General features: G+C 40.5%; 2 protein-coding genes across 2 annotated transcripts; one reads left to right on the forward strand and one right to left on the reverse strand.

The window, feature by feature from the left end:
* Positions 1-1253: 1253 nt before the first annotated feature.
* Positions 1254-3814, reverse strand: myca (MYC proto-oncogene, bHLH transcription factor a). The gene is made up of 3 exons (XM_079661422.1): positions 3556-3814; positions 2555-3236; positions 1254-2305 (listed from the first exon to the last, which is right to left on the reverse strand). Exons 2-3 carry the CDS (start codon positions 3201-3203, stop codon positions 1644-1646), a joined length of 1311 nt encoding a protein of 436 aa, XP_079517548.1. The 5' UTR covers positions 3204-3236; positions 3556-3814; the 3' UTR covers positions 1254-1643.
* Positions 3815-11264: 7450 nt separating this feature from the next.
* Positions 11265-20392, forward strand: ankha (ANKH inorganic pyrophosphate transport regulator a). The gene is made up of 12 exons (XM_079661777.1): positions 11265-11903; positions 12916-13132; positions 13312-13430; positions 13696-13779; positions 13867-14037; positions 14209-14343; positions 14991-15083; positions 15161-15253; positions 18650-18779; positions 18896-19019; positions 19208-19307; positions 19512-20392. Exons 1-12 carry the CDS (start codon positions 11808-11810, stop codon positions 19644-19646), a joined length of 1497 nt encoding a protein of 498 aa, XP_079517903.1. The 5' UTR covers positions 11265-11807; the 3' UTR covers positions 19647-20392.
* Positions 20393-20647: the final 255 nt, after the last annotated feature.

Genomic DNA, 20647 nt, shown 5'->3' on the forward strand with positions numbered 1-20647 from the left:
CTTATCAGTGCTAACTAAACAATGACTTTAAAAATAAAGAATGCAATCGATAGAGGACACATAGAAAAGCTCTTACCGCTTTAACTTCAGTATTTGTGGCCGCTTTATCGCTTTTATATTCCTTTTTTCTGATGATCAGTCTCGCGTCTCACTGACACAAATCTCGACCTCACTTCCATGTGCTCGCGACCAGGACCACGCGCTCAGGGGAGCGCTCTGGATATGGCGCGTGACGTCACGGCGAGACTGGAAAGCTGGTCGAGAAATCCGTGCAATATCAACAATAATACAAGGAGGCTATGTTATAAACAAGCCTATATAACGCATACTATATCGTATAAAGACTTTACCATGTGTGGTTCTTCACTTGGTGGTTATCAAGAGTTTTTGTCGCTATTATTGATACATTTACTTTCAGATTCCTTCCAAGACATATTTGTCTACTATATAGCAATGATATAGTATTGTCAAGAAACACACACATCTATACAGTTTAGTCTGAACAATCCTACATCTGTGTTTGCAACTGTAAAGCAACATGTTTTGAGTGCACTTGGACTAAAATATGATCTGAGAATGTAGTAAGTAATTTTAAGATTTCAGTTTCATTGCCAAAGTAAGTATATTTTAACCATAACATAAATATTAATAAGCTTTCAATGTACTTACACTTTGTTCCAAGAAGATGTTCAGGAAAACAAAAATGTAGGACATCTGTGTGCATCAATCTAGTGCATATTGAAAGCAAAACAGTTGTAATTGATTTAACAAAATCCCCTCTTAAGTACAAAATATGTGTAATGACACTAATTAGTCATATGTATGTGTGTGTGTGTGTGTATATATACACATTATTGGATTGTCAACAAGCTTTTTCTTAAATTGAAATTGTGCCATAGTAACAGATTACATATTTTCATGCATTATTCAGAAACCATGGTTTTAGCTTACCTTGGCTGTATTCTTTATGACCATTCACAAGGCCATTGTAATTTGTATCAAGGGAAGATATTTGTCATTTTAGCCCCAAAGGTACTTGATTTTTTAATTAAAAGTAGGAAGAGTGACTGTCTATGCATCATTACACCCAAACATGAGCATCTGGTCCAAGTCTGACACTTCATTTAAATCATGCATTTGTTTATTTGGCTTCTATCCTTCTGAATAACCCACACTACAACATGTACCCCCAGAACATATTAATGTGACAAAATGTGTGATGTATGTTTGCATTGCAAGAACAAGGACACAAATTCAAGAAGAAACATCTTTTTATATTTCAAAAAGAATCTAAGAACATAATGAAAAACCAAACACTGGGTCTGAACATCCAGACAATTGAGATCCAAAAATACATTTTCTTAGGAAATATTAATTATATACAAAACATAAAAATGCATATTTTAGTTTGGGCTCTCAACAGAGAAGCTCGATTTTTTTTATATTTTATTAATAAAAATAAACTTTTAAATATTTATTCCACCCATAACTTCAATTGAGGCAGTTTGAACATTGAAATCAAACAAGATTTCAAAACGACTTAATCCGCTTTGCATTTGCATGCAACAACAACTGTACACCCTAAGTCTTGAACTTGCATAAAAAACAAAAAAAAGGCCAACAAGTCTATGATGATTTCAACTTTAAGTGCGAGAGCTCTGCAGCTGTGAGAGTCTCTGCTTTAGAAGTTCACTTTTCCTCCTCAGCTGTTCTTTTACTGAGAGGAGTCTCTGTTCGTCTGACTGCATGCTGTAGATGCACTCTGTAGCTTTCTTCAGGATCACCACTTTGGCAGCCTTTTCGTTGTTCGCTACCTCGGGGATCTCGTCCCTCAGGGCAAAGAAGCTCAACTTGAGCTCGTTCCTCCTCTGACGCTCCAAAACATTATGAGTCCTTCTCTTGTCATAGTCCTCCGTGTCAGACGTCCGTGGGCTTGAACACTTGCGGTTGCTGCTGATCTGTTTGAGGACCCTGCTGTGACCAACCCCCCCACTTCCACCGCTGTTACTGCTGCTGCTCTCCAGCTTCAGCCTCTTGACAGCCGGCTGCTCATGCCTCATGGATGGATGGGCGGCGTAATTATGCTGGTGGGTGGAGACGTGGCACCTCTTCAGCACGAGCGGACTGGGATGCCTGGACTCTGTGGGGCTGGGGTCGCACCGCTTCACCGCGTGCCTCTTCTCCACTGTCACCACATCGATCTCCTCCTCTTCCTCCTGGTCCTCCTCCTCCTCCTCTTCTTCTTCTTCTTCCTCCTCCTCCTCCTCCTCCTCATCGTCTTCATCATCATCTCCATCATCATCTTCTGCAACAACAAAAAAGATCAAAACAATCACAATCTGAATCATTCATGCTAGAGTGGAAATGGAGGGAGTAACCCTTCTCTAATCTTACAACAGACAACAACATGTGTGGAACAGGCAGCATGTCTACCTCCTGCATGGATCACATTAATAAACACAAGCATCCTTCATATCAAACTATAATCTTTGCACACAGACGGAATTCCTAATTGCACAGAGGGGTGTGACAGCATGATGTGTTCAAAGCTTACCTGATTCACTACAACTGCTGCTGCTGCTGCTGCCACTGTTAGGCGGGGTGTCCAGTCCCAGATCCTTACTAGGGAGCGTCCCTGCACTCTGCTTCGGCGTCTCTGCTATCGGGTACGGGAACACCACAGACGGATCAATGCACTCTGACGCGGCTGTGTTGAGGTCTTGCAGGTAGCTGCTGTTTAGCCTCCATGCTCCGGTGGGCTCCGGGCAGTCCCCGGACACGGACTCCTTCCGTGCGGCGTGCAGGGAGGCTAGCCGCTCGGAGACCACCTTCTCCAGCTTGGCTGCGGCGGAGAAGCCGCTCCACATGCAGTCCTGGATGATGATAGATTTAAGGAAGGTCTGGGAGTAGTCCGCGTCGCAGATGATGCTCTGGTTGACCACGTCGTCGCCCAGAAACTCGGTCACCATTTCCAGCTGATCCGCCGTGGAGGGGAAGAGGCTTGATAGGGACGGCCGGCGGCTCGGGGAGAGGGGAGGGGTCGGCAGCAGTTCAAATTTCTTCCAGATGTCCTCGCTCGGTGCCGGAGGCTGGAGCTGCTGAGGGTAGAAATCCTCCTCCTCGTTGTCATAGTAGAAATACGGTTGAAGAGAGTCGTAGTCGTAGTCATAGTTTTTACTCGCCAAACTTGAATTCAGCGGCATTTTGAATGTGTTGTCTTTTTCCTTATCGTGAAGCTGATTGAAAGAAATAGAAATAAAGGTTGATTAGATGTTGATTCTAAAAAGGTCTACAGGTTCAATGCAGCTGCTTGGCACTGATCCTGCTCTGCAACATTAAGTGCAACAACATCACATGGTCACTCCAAAACATGGACCCTCTTGTATTCGCCACTGCAGCAGCAGGTGCTCAACTGGGAAACTGATAGTAAATTAAGTGCAAGAGGGGGGAGCCCCACCTTCAGTTAACTGCTACTGATGATAAACTAGTACACTTTTGACTAAACTGGTGTGAGAAGTTAACGTGCAATCTCCAGAAACCCAGTCAGCACCTTACCTTTTAGATAGTAAACTCTCGGCGGAAAAAGACGAGGCGAAGTCGACCCAAAGGGCGCAAAAAAGGGCAGGAAAGTTATTCCAATTTGAAAGTAACATTAAGTCCTTCCACGTAGGTGTTGCTGGTGGTTTCTGTGAGGCTGTCTGAAGCATGCATGGGGAAATTGAAAGGCTGCACCAGCGACCCGGTGAGGACGACGCACTGTCTGTCATCAGCAGCGTGAGAATCACAGCTGAGAGCTTCGCCGCTTGCAATAAAAACGACCCGACCACTCCCCCTACTCATCCGCTGTATCCCTCCGCTCGTTTTCCCGCGAAACACTCGCCGGCATTGAAAATCTTACACAACCTCAAAATAAATAATTGCATGCTTTTATCCCCGAAAATTATTCACACACCAAATAAAGATGTATTTAAACTTGAAACACGTGATTTCATTGGTAAAGTTAGTTGCTAAATGACATATTTTCTTTTCAAAACGGCTCTATTTCGGCGAAGATGAAGTGGGAGGGGTCATAGTAGAGTAGAGCTTCCATTGACGGGAGACATGCAAAAAATACTAATGCAAGTAGTAGTAGTAGTAGTAGTAGTAGTTGTAGATAATTAGGAGGGATTGTTGCACTACTATACCGCCTTAAATATTAACACACCTCTTAAACGGTTTCTTTAAGTCTGTTGCAAATGTTGCTCTCATTGTAGTTATTTAAACTGATTTATAGTAAAATAATTTGCATGCTTTTGCACAAAGCATAACTTTGTTTTTCCAATCCTCATTGTAAGTGAACCTGCAAAGATTCAATACATTGCAAATGTTGACAGCTGTTTGTACAATTTGTGCCTGCAAAGCTCACAGGTGCAGGGGCTTATCTAGATCTGTCTGCAGGCTTTTCCACTGACAGCTCTGAATTGGCTGAAACAGGTGAATTCAACAATCAAGTTTGTGGGGTAATGTATAAATGAATCAATTAGAAATAGGGTGTGTGGGATTCTGACAATGTATTGTAGCTCGGGGTTTTTAGGCTGGACATATTGGCACCAATTAACTACAGGAAGGAAGCAATTAAAGGGATCAGATCGGTACTGCAATTGGGTGGTAATGCCCTCCTCTGATGTGATAGGGGTGGAGGGTTGGACGGGCTGCGAGCGCCCTCTGCTGGGCAAATTAATATTGGACTGCAGCCAGGTAGGTGCAAGGTCAAACCTTGGAGGTGAACATAAAGTCCACAAACCATCCTTAAAGTGGGAGATTATTGACTAAATGCAGATTAAAGAGAGATTGTTACGTGTAACACCAACACTACATGTGGCTTATTAACTAATAGTGTTGTGCAGTGGGTTAGTAGAGATTTAAATTGGGGTTACTGGGTCACTTCATTAAAAATATAATGAGTTCTGGAAACGACAAGAGCATTTTGATAAAGTAGCCTGCGCTATAAATAAATATACTTTATAAAATCTACATCAACATGTTTGAAATGATAAGCCTACTCTAAGACTCCACACTTGGCGTGTCGTTGACTTTAATTAAATGTATTATTTCAACGGATTTCACATAACTGTATCGAGCAATAATATTACATTTGAAACAAATTATTAAGTTCAATTTAATATTATTGCTTTCAACTAACCTACTGCAGTTATGTGAAATCTGTTGGCATACCACATTTAATTAAAGTCAATGTTTCAGCTTTTCAGTGTAAATGCAACTTGTAATTGCTTTATTGAAGGTTTGTTTTTTTGTTTAGACCTTTTTTCAATGATTTAACAATGGTAAAGATAACAACAAGGAGTTTATAAGTGTCTATGAGTTAATTATTAACCAATACTGACTGACCTTGACTTATTGATGAGAACTCTTTTTGGTGTTTTTAGGTTTTCATCTCAACCAACAAGGATTAACTAACAACATTTTTTTCTTAGCTTTCAAATGAAATGGTATATCTATATAGATAGAAAAGGAGAGAAGAGAGATTTCTGATCAAATCCAGAGGACGTGGAAAAGAACACCCAAACTATAATTACACCCTTCTCATGTCCTCTGCACTCATTCCTTCATCCTTTCCCTCCCTTCTCTCCTTTCCTCACTCTGGGATGCTGTGAGGAGGATAGCGATCACAACCGAGTCATGTGTTGTGGTCATTATGTTTATCGGCTCCGGATGTTTCTTGTGTTACTGTGTTTTCAGAGCGTCCCAAGACACAGAGGGAAGCTTTGAGACTGGCTGGCATCATTTCCTCCGATAAGTGGAGGCTGAAGGTGCTTGGTAGAAATGTGATTGTGGGTTTTTTCTTTCAGTAAAACTGGTTCTTCCGCTTTTGATTGACACAACCTTTAGACAGTATAGTGCAAAGGGTGTTTTAACAACAACATTTAATGTTGATTATTTGGCAAAGGATTATCAATTTACTGTAGGGAAAAACAGTTGCATAAAGTCATCGTACATTAGTTTAATATAAGTGCCTTATCTGCTATAGGATAAAAGTACCCCCCCGGGTGCTGATACTGCTGGTAATGTTGAAGATCTGGATTTGATGAGGAAATGGGAAGAAGAGAATGCTGAAGATCTGGTTTTGAGAAGATGTGGTATTTAGATTAGCTGATGAAAGGAGGTAGATGGGCTGGAGGCGGCCGCAGCATAAACACCTGAAATCACAGCTGACTGCAGGACAGAGGAAAACAATTTTAAAGTTTGACTGCAGCGCCATGATTGGCTGCTGGAGATTGTGGTGGAATGTAATTGGTTAAAAGAGAATGACCATAATGAGCTGATTATATGCAGCTGAACACAATGACAGAGGCTTTGTCAGAAATCAATCTTTATTTGCTAAGTGCAATATATTTACTAAATTATACTGAAGTGTTAAAAACATTTATGTAATGTCGTCAAAAAGTCAGGAGATGAAACAAAGAATTTGATATCCACAGCATCTACACTATTAGCCAACAAAGCAATGCTCCCACTTTGATATATCTCAACAATTCCTTGAGTCTAAAACTATGCCACTGAATTTTCTACTGATAGTTAAAACAATTACGATGTATAAGGGCCTTAAATAAAGTAAATAATAGAGTGTTACAGTAAATGTGAAAATTAAAGTGAAATTCAAATGCAGGAGGCAAAACTCATTACATGCAAAGAGAAAGCCAAAACTAACTACTGTATTCTCACACAAAGGAATATTTCACTCTCATTTTGTTGCCCTTTTTATGAGAGAAACTAAAGGATTTTGCATATGATATAAGCCGGCATGAAACAAAACTGATTTGCCGATCTCTTTTCTATTAAACACAAAAATAGATAAATAACTGTTGAATGATTCACGAGAGCTCTTCCCTATGCCCTTCCTGTCGCCTCCTTGCTGAACTTCCTTAATTTCTGACCACAAATCCAACGTCCTGTGTTGTGTGGTTTTATAAAGCATATTCAGCATACAACACACTTCCTCTTCCGAGCCTCGTGTGAGATGATGCTATCATGCGTTTATAGGTTTGCACCATTCATGTGGCAGCATATACACACATCTGCACGCTAAATAAATGTATACATGCAGCCTAACACATGAGCAGACACATATAGAAAGAGTGTGCTGTTTCTCAGGACACAGTTCAGCATGATGCCTGGGTATGAGGCAGGAAATCAATATCTGCTCAGCTTAGAGAGTAAGAGGAGGATGCCAACTAAGCAATGAGAGCACGGCAAATCTGTCAGACTACTCAGGAGCTAATTGTGTCATTAATTATTGACAGTGACAACAGGCAGTTATTGACATTGCCTTTACAGCAGCTACATAACGTGCAGTTTGAGCATACAGGGCGTTTGTTGTAACACAATCAAACAACATCAAATTGAAATAGAGAAGAGATATAATGTTTAAACAAGTACCATAAGACAGCTTGGATTTAAATGAAAATATGGCATGTATTAGTATTACAAGATATGAGAAATGCTATCAATACCTCTTAATTGTAGCCCTAAATAATGTTGTTTCATTTGACCATGTCTGATCTTTTATGATGATATTGTAATATCTTGTTGTATGAGAGTAGTCTACTGTAATCTGTCACGTTTTCTATACTAATGGTAGAATAAAAAAACTTATATTTTTTGATGCACTTATGACAATGAGAAATTAGATTTATTTAGATAATGAATATTTTAGTTTCCTTATACCAAAGGATAGATGGAATAGCTTGTGAATATAAATAATATTGTATGCGTCTTTACTGCAAAGAGCATGGGTTTTACTGCCTTACTGCATCTATAATGGGTGATTGTTTATGGGGGTAATAAATAAAGTTGTGGTTTAGCTGTGTAGAGGTGCAATACAGGATAGGGTTGTGGTGAGGTAGGGCAGAGCTTGGGTTGTAAATTGGTCGGACACAGATGTAAGCTGAAAAAAAGGAAATTGGAGGGAAGAGCAAGGCAAATACACTTAAAGGGAAGTGTTAAGGGCACCCAAGGGTATCCTTACAAATGTCATTTGTTTCCATTTTTAGTATTTGGAAATGTGTTCTGCAGCAGCACATGTAATGCTCCATAGTGTGTAAACAACATAAATCCCCAGTGAGGAGAAACACCTGGAAAGTGAAGAGATGAGTGATGAAGGGCTACAGGAGAGGCAACCTGACCATGTCTCAGCATTCTTCCCTCTCTTTCTGCATTTTACACAACTAACATGCATGGTGCCAACTCAGGATCGCCTGCTTAATTTGATGCTACTTTTTAATAATTTGATGAAGATTGAAAATGATGTCACAGGAAGAAAGACACGTTGACATTTAAACTCCCTGAAAAACAGCTACAGTAATCTATCAGGACTGCATTAAATGTCTTGTGAGGATGAGTTTTCTGTCCACTTTGTGATGTTAGTCTTAAGAGAGCTCATAATGACTGCATCAGTTATTCCAGGTGGTGCTAAAAGCTGTTGGTCCCTGACATGACCACTAGAGGGAGTCTAGTATGACTTAGTTTAAACCTATTAAAAACTTTGATTTACTGGTTTGTAGTTTCTTTTCAATTTAATGTGGGCCAATTAACAAAGTATTATTATTACAGTTATTCTTACTGAATTTGCTTGTCGATAACGCCAATTTAATTGTATGTTACTTCTTCACATCTATATGATTTTATTCCATCTTAGTTTGATTGGTTTTATTGATCAATGATTTAAATCAGGGGTGTCCAAACTTTTTTCCCCGAGGGCCACATACAGAAAAACATACGAAGGGCTGGGCCGCTCACTCGAGGTATTTTGCCTCATAAGTTCAGTTATAAGTTAGCAAAATCAATCAAATGTAGGTAAATTATGCTTGAGTGTTGGCAGCTCATCCCTTAAAACAGAAGCCTCAGATTGATTATAATAAGGAGAAATAGGAAGGGTGTATTTCAAGCTTGTTATTTAAACAGGTCATTCGGCTTTTTTCTTATCAACTAAGATTTGTTAGAACATTTTCCAACTTGAATTGACTGAATTTATTTGAAAAGTGGTCCTATTAACACATGAATACTACTGTGTAATATATTTTTACTTTTATATTACCATTATCATTTTTGAATTTGCTGAGGGCCAATTAAAAATGGTCCGCGTGTCGCATTTGGCCCCCGGGCCGCAGTTTGGACACTCCTGATTTAAATGTAATTCTGAGGCTTTTTTTAGCTAGTGTTGAGCATCTTGAATTGTATTTGTAATATGATATAGAAAAATAGCATCTTTCCTTCATCAACAGTATGTAATTATAAATCCTACTTATATAAAAAAACATGTCAACAGTATACTCTGGGAACTATTTCTAGTTTTGCACAGCACGGTTTTTGAAAATCCAACTAATGTTTACTCACAATTTTATTTGAAATGTTTCAGTAGTTTTCATTGAAGGATCTTCTTAAAACCAATTAATTGAAAAATATTTCAACAACTCTCATATGATTTCAAGAATTCTGCTGGATACTTACCTAAACATGATAAATCCACAAGTGAACTTACCCAAAGTTGCAACTTCCTACAGAGCAGCTCCTTGAGCAGAAACAAGATTCTGCTGAAGCACATGACATTATTGTTATTATTAATAAGCAACATACAGACATACGTTTGATACAAGAATAACCGGGCGGACTCCACTCCATGCTTGATATCTAAAATTATACTTACAAAAACATTGAGTACACACAGCTGGATTTACAATGCGCTAAACACACTTATATAAATAACAACCTTGTCTAAAAATGATTGACATTCAAAAGAAAACCGCAAAGACTTCTATTATGGAAATCTGTGAGCAGTATTTGTAATTCTGAAATCCTAGGCTTTTAAAGAAATATAGTATGTGTCTAGGATTTTACACAGTGTACTTGTAGGTATGCACTCTATAGTAAACATCTGACTTGAGTTACAGCAGCAGAGGAAAGGCATGTCTGCTATTAAGGCCGTGTTAACAGTTACAATCACTACTGATGCACCCCCAGGCACTTAGCAGAGACACAAACAGTTCTCTGTTTTGACTGAACATAACTCTGGTTGTAGACTTGAGATTTTACACAATTGGATGTTTACACATGACATTAACTGTAAACAGAGCAAAGTAGCATATCTGTGTGTTTACATCAGCTATGAGTCATAGCTGATGTAAACACACAGATATGTAGCTTACTCATAGCCTATGAGTAAGCTACTTTAATAAAATGACTTTGCGTTAATGTGTTTTTAGTTATACTACTGTTTCCAAAATCTAAATTGAACTTTCTTGCTGAAGCAAAGGTTGGGTAACATATTTGAAACTTAAAAATGCCAATCTTTGACAGGTCAGATTAGTGACAGCATTTTATTTTTGTGTTGTTCGCCAACATCAGAATCAGGTTTGATGCCAGGTTTTCACATACAAGAAATGTGTCTTGGTATTTTGGTACACAAAATAAAAAAACTACTACTGTACAGAAATATCAATTCCGTAGAAACATGTACTGTACACAATGAAATAAATGTAAAATATGGAAAACATATCTGATTTAAAAATAAAAACAGCTTATTTGGCTACTTTGTGTACACAAATTGAAACCGATTCAACTTCTCTGATTATGCTAGTCTTTGTTAATCACTTATCTATTGCACTTTGTAAAGACTTAAATAAAAGTAACTATTATTTTGTTTTTTTGGTTTGTTAGACTCACACAATAATACTCCCAACCCAGATAATGTGATGTAGAAGTACATAATATACTTTTTATAACCAAATATTATATAATATTATTTGCAAATTTCTTTAAAGCGTTTTTTTATTAGGCATTAACATTCAACCTTTTTTAAATGAGTTAAATTAAACATGGCTTTGAAATTGGAAGAATGTTGCTTCTTTGTCCACTAGGGGTCAGTATTCAACTAGAAATGGTTTTATCAGTGTTTATTTGTGTATTCTATCTAATTTCTGTTCCCACAGAGGGGTACAATGTAAACATGAAACATTTTCCAAAAATGTCTTCATGCTTGAACCATTTTAATATTTTAGTGAGTTTGGGTTTGACATCATGTTAATCCAGCTGCACATTCTATTTTTGTACAAGGGACCAATTACATTTTTGAAAAATGTTGGAGGCTGACCAAGGCTGACACATCATGAATTAATATCTCCTCGAAATAATGTTTAGCCTGGTCACCTTGACCACCAGCTAAAGCAATAGTCAGAGAAACACTGTTCTTATGTTCATGCTGTACTGTAACCACCTATTATGCAGTCTTGTGTGTACAGGCAGTACACATAAAAACCAGGTTGAGACTTGCTGATGATGTCACGGCCGGGATGCCTGGCCCACGTGCGGGCATCAGTGTGTTCCAGACTCGGGGAGGGTCGACAACAACCAGGACTGCGTAGCACAGGCGCAGTCAGATGCGGAGCGAGTCAAATAATCCAACGATTGTCGGATTATCGTCTGTATCCAAACCTCTACCAGCCGATAGCGTGGGACGCTTCCTCTCTCAAATTCGGCGCTGTTTTTCATCTCACCTTGCTTCTCCCACCCCCTTGATGATGATTTGCCAGGAAGATGCGCCTGTCTGAAATGTTCGTTGACCTTCGCCTCCGCTCAGCATCGAAGCATTGTGAAGCGCTGCCACAGGAGCGCCCCGGCTCCCGCCGCTGCCCCTAACCTCCCTGCATTGCTACAGATACCCGTGCTGTGACTCTTCTAGCCGCTCATCTTTCATTTTTTTATCAACCAAGACCGAGGCAGATGCCCCTCGCTCTGTCATCCCGGATTTTACTATGGTGGAGTTTCCATCTCTCAGTCCTTACTGGCCTCTCATCCGCTTTCTGGTGCCTTTGGCTATCACCAATGTTGCCATCGACCTCGGAGAGCAGGTAACGTTTCTCATTTGATAGCGTTGTTTTCCCACTCATTAACAAAAAGGCAAGCTTTGTCGTCTGATAGCAGTGGCTAACGGTTTAAACGCTTTTTATATACCGCTGTGAGAATTGTGTTTGTGTGTGTCAACCTCTGCTGTTGCTGAGCAGCATTTTTTAAGCTCCAGATAACACCGTGATAATGACAACCCTGGTGCTGTCAGTTAAAGACGGTTGGCTTGTGTTGTAGCTACAGTTAGCTTAGCTGACGGGCACCGTAAAGGCACCCATTAGGATAGATATACATTATTTAGGAGGAGGTTGAAGAGGAAGAGAGGGAGGGCCTGTGTTTATTCTGAGAAGATGTTTTGTCACCTCTGTCACCAAATGTATTGAGCTACTGCGGGTTTTCATTTATTAACCAGCCTGACCTAGACACGCACTACCTGCATGTGATTTGTTTGTCAAATTATTTATCAGGAAATCTCGGTCATGGCAGATCATGTACACGGATAAAACCTACAGGCATTTGATTTCCTTTTGATTGTCATTTCCTGCTTGGACACTTCCTGTCTTTCCTCAGACTGGTCTGGAGGCTGCCCTCTCCCAAGAGCAGATAGTGTGAGACACACATTGTGGCTTGCTCATGTCAGGATTAAGCTTATGTAATGTCTCTGTTAGCTGGTATAAATAGCACACACAGTCATGCAAAGGAAAAGGGCAGCTGTAGTAGTTGTTCCAAATGGAAACACTTCTGGAATATAGTGTGGGTGTTTCCTGTCCTGACATTATGTTGGCACTCACTGCTTTGCACTAGTCCAAGGTCTCACTTTTTATTGTGCCAGTAAAGCACATGCAGGTCTTCAGTTTGAATGGGATGGAGGGCCATCTGGTCAGAGATAAGTTTCGGCTAAGTCATGGTCATGTGGGCTGGTCACGCTGCCATACTGAACTTCTCTTTCCCCCTCCCTCATGTGCTGTCTCCTTGCCCGGAAACCTCACCCTCTCCAACCCATATTATACTTTCCAGGCCCTCAACAGGGGAATAGCCACCGTCAAAGAGGATGCCATTGAAATGCTGGCCAGCTACGGCCTGGCCTATTCCCTGATGAAGTTCTTCACTGGACCCATGAGCGACTTCAAGAATGTGGGTTTGGTGTTTGTCAACAGCAAGAGGGACCGGAGGAAGGCTGTGTTCTGCATGGTGACGGCCGGGGTCATCGCGTTCGTCCTGCACATCTTGATAGGTGTGTGTTTAAGGGTTGTTTGTGCAAGTCAGATGACATGCTGTGCTTGAACCGCATCCTGTAAAAGTTACGTATCTGTCGAGTTCTAAAGTTTCATTACTGTATCAACCTCTGACAGCGTTTCTTCCTCTTTACTGCTCAAAACACTGACCTTTGGTTTCCTCTTTTTGTGTCTATAGCTTACACAGATTTAGGATACTATATCATTAATAAGCTCCACCATGTGGATGACTCTGTGGGCAACAAGACAAGAAAGGCTTTCCTTTACCTGGCAGCGTTCCCTCTGCTGGATGCAATGGTGAGTGTACAGTATTGCAGAATTATTTTTACATAATGCAGTTGTGGATTTAAACACCTGACCTACAGAAAGCTGTTTTTGAATCTCCTCTCCAGACTGGTTTCAAGTGATAGGTGCATTCCCCGTGCTAAAGTCTCTCTTTCATTATGCTTTATAGCCTGTCATCCAGCTTGTGGTTGAGAAAATGCCCAACATAGAGCCTTTGTTTTGAGTGTAAAGCTTGGTATCTTGGGATAACATCTCCGTCCATTGTTCTGTTTTGAAGGCGTGGATCCACGCAGGGATTCTTCTCAAGCACAAGTACAGCGTCATAGTGGGCTCAGCCTCCATCTCTGATGTTGTGGCCCAGGTAATGAGATCCATTCTTTTATTTAATTCAGAACATTAAAAAGAGTTGAAGATTTTGATGATTTCTGATCACTGTTCTTCTCTGCAGATTGTGTTCGTGGCCATTCTCCTCCACAGTAACCTGGAATGTGTGGAGCCTCTACTCATCCCCATCCTCTCCCTGTACATGGGTGCCTTGGTCCGTTTCACCATTGTGGGTCTGGGTTACTACTGTAACATCCACGACAACATCCCAGAATCCAGTGGAATGGATGTGGGCGTAAGTGCTGTTTGCTGTTAGACATACGTTTTTGTATAAGTCTCCTTTAAGGATAACGAAAGAAAATTATGGAGAAGATACAAGCCTTTTAGTTATTCTAAAGAATAAAATAAGGATTTAGGCTTGTCTTTTCTAAAAACAACAGTGATTTATCTGCTTTGATCCCTGCAGGGCGATGCCACTATCAAAAAGATGCTGAGTTTCTGGTGGCCCCTGGCCCTCATCCTGGCCACTCAGCGTATCAGCCGACCCATCGTCAACCTCTTTGTGTCCCGCGACCTCAAGGGGACCTCTGAATCCACAGAGGTATTAGGAATTTAATTCACCAAACATATCTGAACTACTCTTCTAGAAAGCATTTTCCTGGCACCTCTTATCATGACATAGGGATAACTAAAGTGTACATACAATCTGGATGCTATAACTAAAGCTGCCAAAGATTACTTAAACATAACACAAGTATAATTATACACTGCTGGTGGACATCGTTAAGAACGACTTCACAGCATTGTGAAGCCACTGGGCTAATTTTCCCCTCAAGTTATTGCAGATGAAAAGCCAGATGCTTACACACTCCCTCTGGAGCTTTCTGGCTTACAGAGACCCTAAACTAATGGAGACAACACAAAGCTGTTTACTAGAACGAACTGGAAGTCAACACAGGCTGTCAGTGGTTTGGGTGATTCACCACGTTCATGTGGAAGTCAGAGCATGATTACATTGAGTGAAAACATTCCTTCATGGCCCTACTGTTCCTGCGTAAAGCTGGACACTGCCCATTGTTTGGGACACAATGACTAGCTCAAGGCTGCTTTACAATCGTAGACTTGTTAGAAACCGTACACTGCTATTGTAGAACACCTGTCATTAATTTAGCTGTGTGTGCCGCATGTGGTATTCTCAACATTACAGTAGTGGTGCGACGATGACCTACACTGTCTTTGTCATTCCAGGCTGTGGCTGTCCTCACGGCCACATACCCAGTGGGTCACATGCCCTACGGATGGTTAACCGAACTCAGAGCAGTGTACCCTGCCTTTGACAAGGTAATCCACACTCCTATTACTAGTGTTTGCTGCAGTGGTAACAGTTTATACCACTAATATTATTCTCTTATCAACAGAACAATCCCAGCAACAAGCTGGACGCTGGCTCCCCTGTCACCAAGTCGCACATTAAAAAGTTTACCTCCTGCTGTCTGGCTATATCATTCACGGTAAGATGAGATTTCATATTTTTCTGACACGTAATTAAACTTTCACAATATGTCACCAATGAGCTCAGCATGAATGTGCGGTGAACCGTTTGTTTTTACGGTCTGGATACAATCCCAAACATCTGACTGGAATATTTAAAGAAAACATTAGCAACAATTGTGATGTCTTTAGCTTTTTATGCAGATATCATTAGAAATGTTATTAAAAATGTAATGTCTCTTCGCAAAATTAGTGCTTTTTCATTTATAATATATTCTGATGATTTATTAACTCAATAAAAGTTGACAGCCCTTATAAAGTAACTGATATTATTACTTTGCAAGAATTGCTGTCATCCTGGAAATTGATACAGCTACTATTAAGTTCAGTATTCATTTTCATAATAATCACTCCTGCACTTGCTGTGTATTTGTTTAGTCTCATTGAAGTGTCCTTCAATGAGTCTTGTCCTACAGTAGGTGTCAGCTGTCCCACAGAGTGCCTTAAGTCATATTCAAAGCGAGTCGTTGTAATTTCAAAGATTTATTTAAGATTCCTTTCATTCCGCATAAACTGCATATTTTTCGACAACAGATTTATTATAGATAGTTATTTTGGGGTTTTAAATCTATTTCTGCACGTGTTGATGAAAAAGTAAAAACACGCGCCCACAGGCAGAACGCTCTCCCTGACACACAACACCTCTGCTATGATTACCTTTGCATGTACTGTAGGTCAGGGTTCAGAGCAAAGACTGGCAGAACCAGTGCAGTGTTATGCACAAACATGTTTGACACATTTTTGAAAACATTTCCAAAGGCAGTGCTGTCAACGTTTTTTTTACGAGATACTGAACGTGACCTATTTCAGAAACTAAGACACATTTAGGAGTTCTTAGAAAAGAGCTTCAAGGTAATCGTCCTGCTTCAGCTGTACACTAATTTTCAAAGTGATGGGGGTCCCTAGCTCAGCTGCAGGCGTACTAAATGTACTTTTCTTTTTCCATCCTGTCGTGGTTTCAGGTTGCTGAGAGAGGGAGACACATTAGGATGGTATTTATGAAGAGGCTAAGGGGGCTTTTGTTCCCATGGCTACACTCCCACCCAAGCTTTAAAAGCTTAATAAAAAGACATTCACTTAAAACATGAGTTAACACATTTCAAAAGCCCCTCGCAGGTGAACTTTTTCGGTTAAAGAATGATTGCTGCAGTCACACGCTGTTGCTTTGTTGCAAAAAGTTTAGATAATTATGCCAGCAGATTGACAGAAACACTGTATTATCTAGGTGTTTTCTAGTCAATGATAATGCAAAAACAATATTTTTTGTTTAGAAAAAGGAGACTTTGTCCCAGTTTTCGTAGCAACCCGAATAAGAAAAACAGGAAGTTTGTGGCCAAGGTTGGGTCTTTAAGGAGGGGGAGGAGGAGGAGTGTGGCTCACCAGATGTGGAATCCCAGTGCTATAAACATCCATGTGAGGGTGTGTTTGCTTGACACAGCAGAACAGGCAGATAGATATTATCGTATCGTTGTTGAAAACACAAGCAGACAGCCGTCAAGCCAGAACTTGTTCTGATTATACATGGAAAAGAGAAAACACAATGTACAACAGCAGAAGCAGGCGCAGTGTATTTAAGAAAGCAACTGACTAATGTTCTACAACAAAACCGTCATCATATGAAAACAGACTGTCTGTAGGCTGTCGATGCAGTGAGTGTGGATGTATCACCTTGTTTATAGAAACCGCAGCGGAGTCAGGGGAGACGGTGGTTTCACTAGAGCCAAACTAATTAGTTATGTGGCTCCATCTTGCTAAAATAATGATAGATGGTAAGGTGATACCAAATGAAATCATCAGTTACAAGTTCATTTATATTGGTTCAAGGGATCAAAAACCATAACACCACCTCTTAAAGGCTTTTGCTCAATTCATTATTTCCTGATTTTGGGAGATGTCTTCTTTCACTTAATTAATTTGTCCATGAATTATCACTTAATGCCAGCAGCATAAGGTTATATAAGCAGAAGCGTTTGTCTAAATCGAGTACAATAAATCGCGACGGGATAATACAATTTTGAACCACTATGTTGAAAGCAACATTCAATCGTCTTTCTTTTTGAGAAATCCTTGAGTTGGAATGAGATTTGGTTTAAGGTGTATATTAAAAAACAAGGAAACCAAGCACAGATCCCTGCGGTACCCCAGTGTAAAGAAACTGATGCTCTGACTCGTTCCTTGCCAAACTACTTTAAGCAATCCCTGTGAAAACTAAGCTCTTTGAGAAAGGACATTAACCAGAGCAGTGCTGTACTCGAGATTGGGTGGACAGGATGATTTTGTGGTTCTTTGTCAAAGGCCAACGGCAGTTCCAGCTAAATGAGGCCTCAGCGTTTAATCACTAACAGCAGTGAAGAAGAAGTGGAAATCATATTGGTTTAATTCAAGTAGATTGTTTTGAGGAAGGAAATCTAAACCTGAGACTTACTTTAAAACTGTGTGTATGTGAGGCAGTAGAGAGACCTGCATGAAGATTTTAACTTGAGGTCAGTTCAGGATTGTCTTGTTCAACCTGCATAAACAACAAGGCTTGGGGCCTGCTTAAACACTGTGGAATGTACCTGGAGCTCAGGGTTCAGTGATGGGAGAAAAACAATGGCCAATGCCAGACTCCTCAACACAATTGTTGTCCTGTTGGAGACAAAATAACAATAAAAGACTTTTGATGAGGATAGCTGATTGCATGTTATTCAAATAAGGAACACTTTTAACAGTGGAATATGTAGATTTGTTAAAAATGAGAGAGCCTGTTTCACCTCCTTGCATTGATGCCCGAGCAGCATGATTGGTGGAAAGCACAGATGGAGAAGCAGACTTTTGGACGCATCTAGGTTTCAGTGGGCTAGTGTGTATAATATGTGACTGGCTAGCAAAGACAGGGATGACATCAACTTGGCTGACAGTAAGTGAGGAATTCTGGAATGTTTATCAGTATTTTTGGTTTTCTGCACGGATGTGAGATTTGTGTTGGCCTTGAATGACACAAACAGTCTGGGAAAACACCTTAATCTTAATTTGGAGTGCAGAGAAAATATGTTGAAGCTATTTTAAACAAATTGACGAGATCAGACACGGTTATATTTCTGTTTTACACTCCCTAAAATGTTCATAATACACTAAAAGCTCTGAGATGCTTTGGTAATTTTGCATGTGCCTCCGCTCCTGCTTCTGGAAACAATAGCATTGTCTGTCATGTGTTCGCTCCCTCTCTTGTTTTATGTGGGCTTCAAAGGCCCACATTCAATCTGATACCTCTTGAGTTAATGAACCGATGCAATCTAATGAGGCATGCCGGGCGACTCTATTATTGAGCAGTGAACACAAAAAATGAATTTTGCTTTTGTTCATTTTGTGTCCAGCTTTGCTTTGTGGTGTTTTGGACTCCTGGTTTATCAGAGAAGATCCTGATTGATGTCATTGGAGTGGATAAATCTTTTGCTGATCTGTGTGTGGTCCCGCTCCGAATTTTCTCCTTTTTTCCCGTGCCAGGTAAGACACTATTAGTTTTTTAGCATCAGTGTCCAACTGCTTTTCCTGCTGCTGAGGCTTTATCCCAGGAGTAGCTCGGACCAGTGGGGTGATTTTTCCAATTTTTGTGTTTGCAGTGACTGTTCGGGCTCATTTGACTGGATGGCTCATGACCCTGAAAAAGACCTTTGTGCTGGCCCCCAGCTCAGTTCTCCGCATCATTGTCCTCATCACCAGTCTGGTTGTGCTGCCTTATATGGGGTAAGTCAACACTTCAGAGAACAGTGTCAGGGTCACAAAGGTCAGCACCGTGACTCAGGCTTCCTCATAATGTGAGCTATTCTGGTCAAATCTGTCTGTTTTTTTAATTCCTGGAAAGATGGATCGGAAAGGATGATTCACTTCCACACTTCTAATATAATCCTTCAGTATAATCCTTTGTGTTTCAGGGTCCATGGGGCCACACTCGGGGTTGGATCCCTCCTGGCCGGCTTCATAGGAGAGTCGACAATGGTTGCCATAGCAGCGTGCTATGTTTATCGACAACAGGTGAGAACATCTGGGTTTAGGTCATTTCAAGCGTGAGAGTACACACCTTTTTCCGTGCTTTTGCAAATCCAATCAGCAACCATTTTCAACCACGCGTGTCTTTCACCTATCATAACAGTGTTTAGAGTGAGTCAGACTCACTAGTTCTCCTTTTCTCAGCGACTTTTAAGGATTTTGTGGTTTTTATTTCCACCGTCTCTGCAGAAAAACAGTGAGATGTCCCATGATCTGGTGGTGGAGGGCGAGGACTCCGCCCCTATGAGCGAGGTGTGCTCCAGGAATCAGATGGACGCCATTGAGGAGCTCCAGGAGGAAGAGGAGGAGGAGGAACAGGAGTGAACTGCAACTGCAGGGGAAAGTAAAGCAGACCTCCATGTGGAATTTTGCTGAAGAGGAGACTTTCCAGTGTTACTGTATGGTTTGGTTTCAGAGGTTCTCCCGACAGACTTTGAAGAAGGGTGACAAGGTCTTCTTCGCGTCAACCTGCACACCATTAACGCACACTGTAAAGAAAGCCATGCACCTCAAAGTGATCATTCATCAGTGTAAATACCGTTACGTCTTCCCCCCTTTTTTCCTCCGTTGTCATAGTTTTGCATCGTCACATCAGGCGGTGTATTCACCACTTGTGTTTACTGGCAAACAAGGGAAAACGACACAGGCGAACTGTTCCTCGTCAGCAACAAGAATGAAACGTCTGAGTGGTAGTGGAGTTGCCAAAATACTGAGTTCATTATTTTACGTTATTTTATCAAGATTAAGCGACAAAAGCGTTGCTTGAAATCAAATAGACATATTGTGGGACTTGTTGGGTTGTGCAATCGTATTTTACATACACCGGTGTACAGATTGTTGTTTTATATAGTTAATGCAATGTGTATATTTAAATGCCCAGAGGGGTCAGGAATCCCTCCTTATATCATTGCGTGTGTTACAGAAAACAGTTATGATTGTTCACTTTCCATGCAGTCTGGGAGTCCATCTACTTTTGTTCTGCCAAGCATTTCCCCTGGTAGTTTCTGTCGTACGTACTGTATATACTGTATAGGCATTCTTATTTGGCAAATAAATTGCTTTATTATTAACCTTTGCTTTGTTGACATCTGCTTTAAATCCTTTTGTGTGGTACTTCAGACACCACTGCTGGATGTGTAAAAGTTAGTAATTGCAAAGTGTATCTATTTTCACATTTGTATAAAAGTTTAAGTGGTAAGCCTTTCCTTTGACACAGTTGAAAAAATACTGAAATAACCATAAATCATGTTATATGGGCTATGTATCCCTAAAAGGTAATGAACAAACGGATGCCATTACCTGTAACACCTATATAGCGTTTTGGG

Source organism: Notothenia rossii (assembly GCF_949606895.1).
Source record: "Notothenia rossii genome assembly, chromosome: 12".
Taxonomy (NCBI): Eukaryota; Metazoa; Chordata; class Actinopteri; order Perciformes; family Nototheniidae; genus Notothenia; species Notothenia rossii.

What these genes read in the sequence shown, in the direction of transcription:
- myca (XM_079661422.1), bottom strand. Translation starts at nt 3,203, where the DNA reads ATGCCGCTGAATTCAAGTTTGGCGAGTAAAAACTATGACTACGACTAC. An exon ending in CAGCAGTTGTAGTGAATCAG is followed by an intron (nt 2,306 to 2,554) that starts GTAAGCTTTGAA and finishes TTGTTGTTGCAG; the next exon opens with AAGATGATGATGGAGATGAT.
- ankha (XM_079661777.1), top strand. Translation starts at nt 11,808, where the DNA reads ATGGTGGAGTTTCCATCTCTCAGTCCTTACTGGCCTCTCATCCGCTTT. An exon ending in CTCCTTTTTTCCCGTGCCAG is followed by an intron (nt 18,780 to 18,895) that starts GTAAGACACTAT and finishes TTGTGTTTGCAG; the next exon opens with TGACTGTTCGGGCTCATTTG. An exon ending in GCTATGTTTATCGACAACAG is followed by an intron (nt 19,308 to 19,511) that starts GTGAGAACATCT and finishes CCGTCTCTGCAG; the next exon opens with AAAAACAGTGAGATGTCCCA.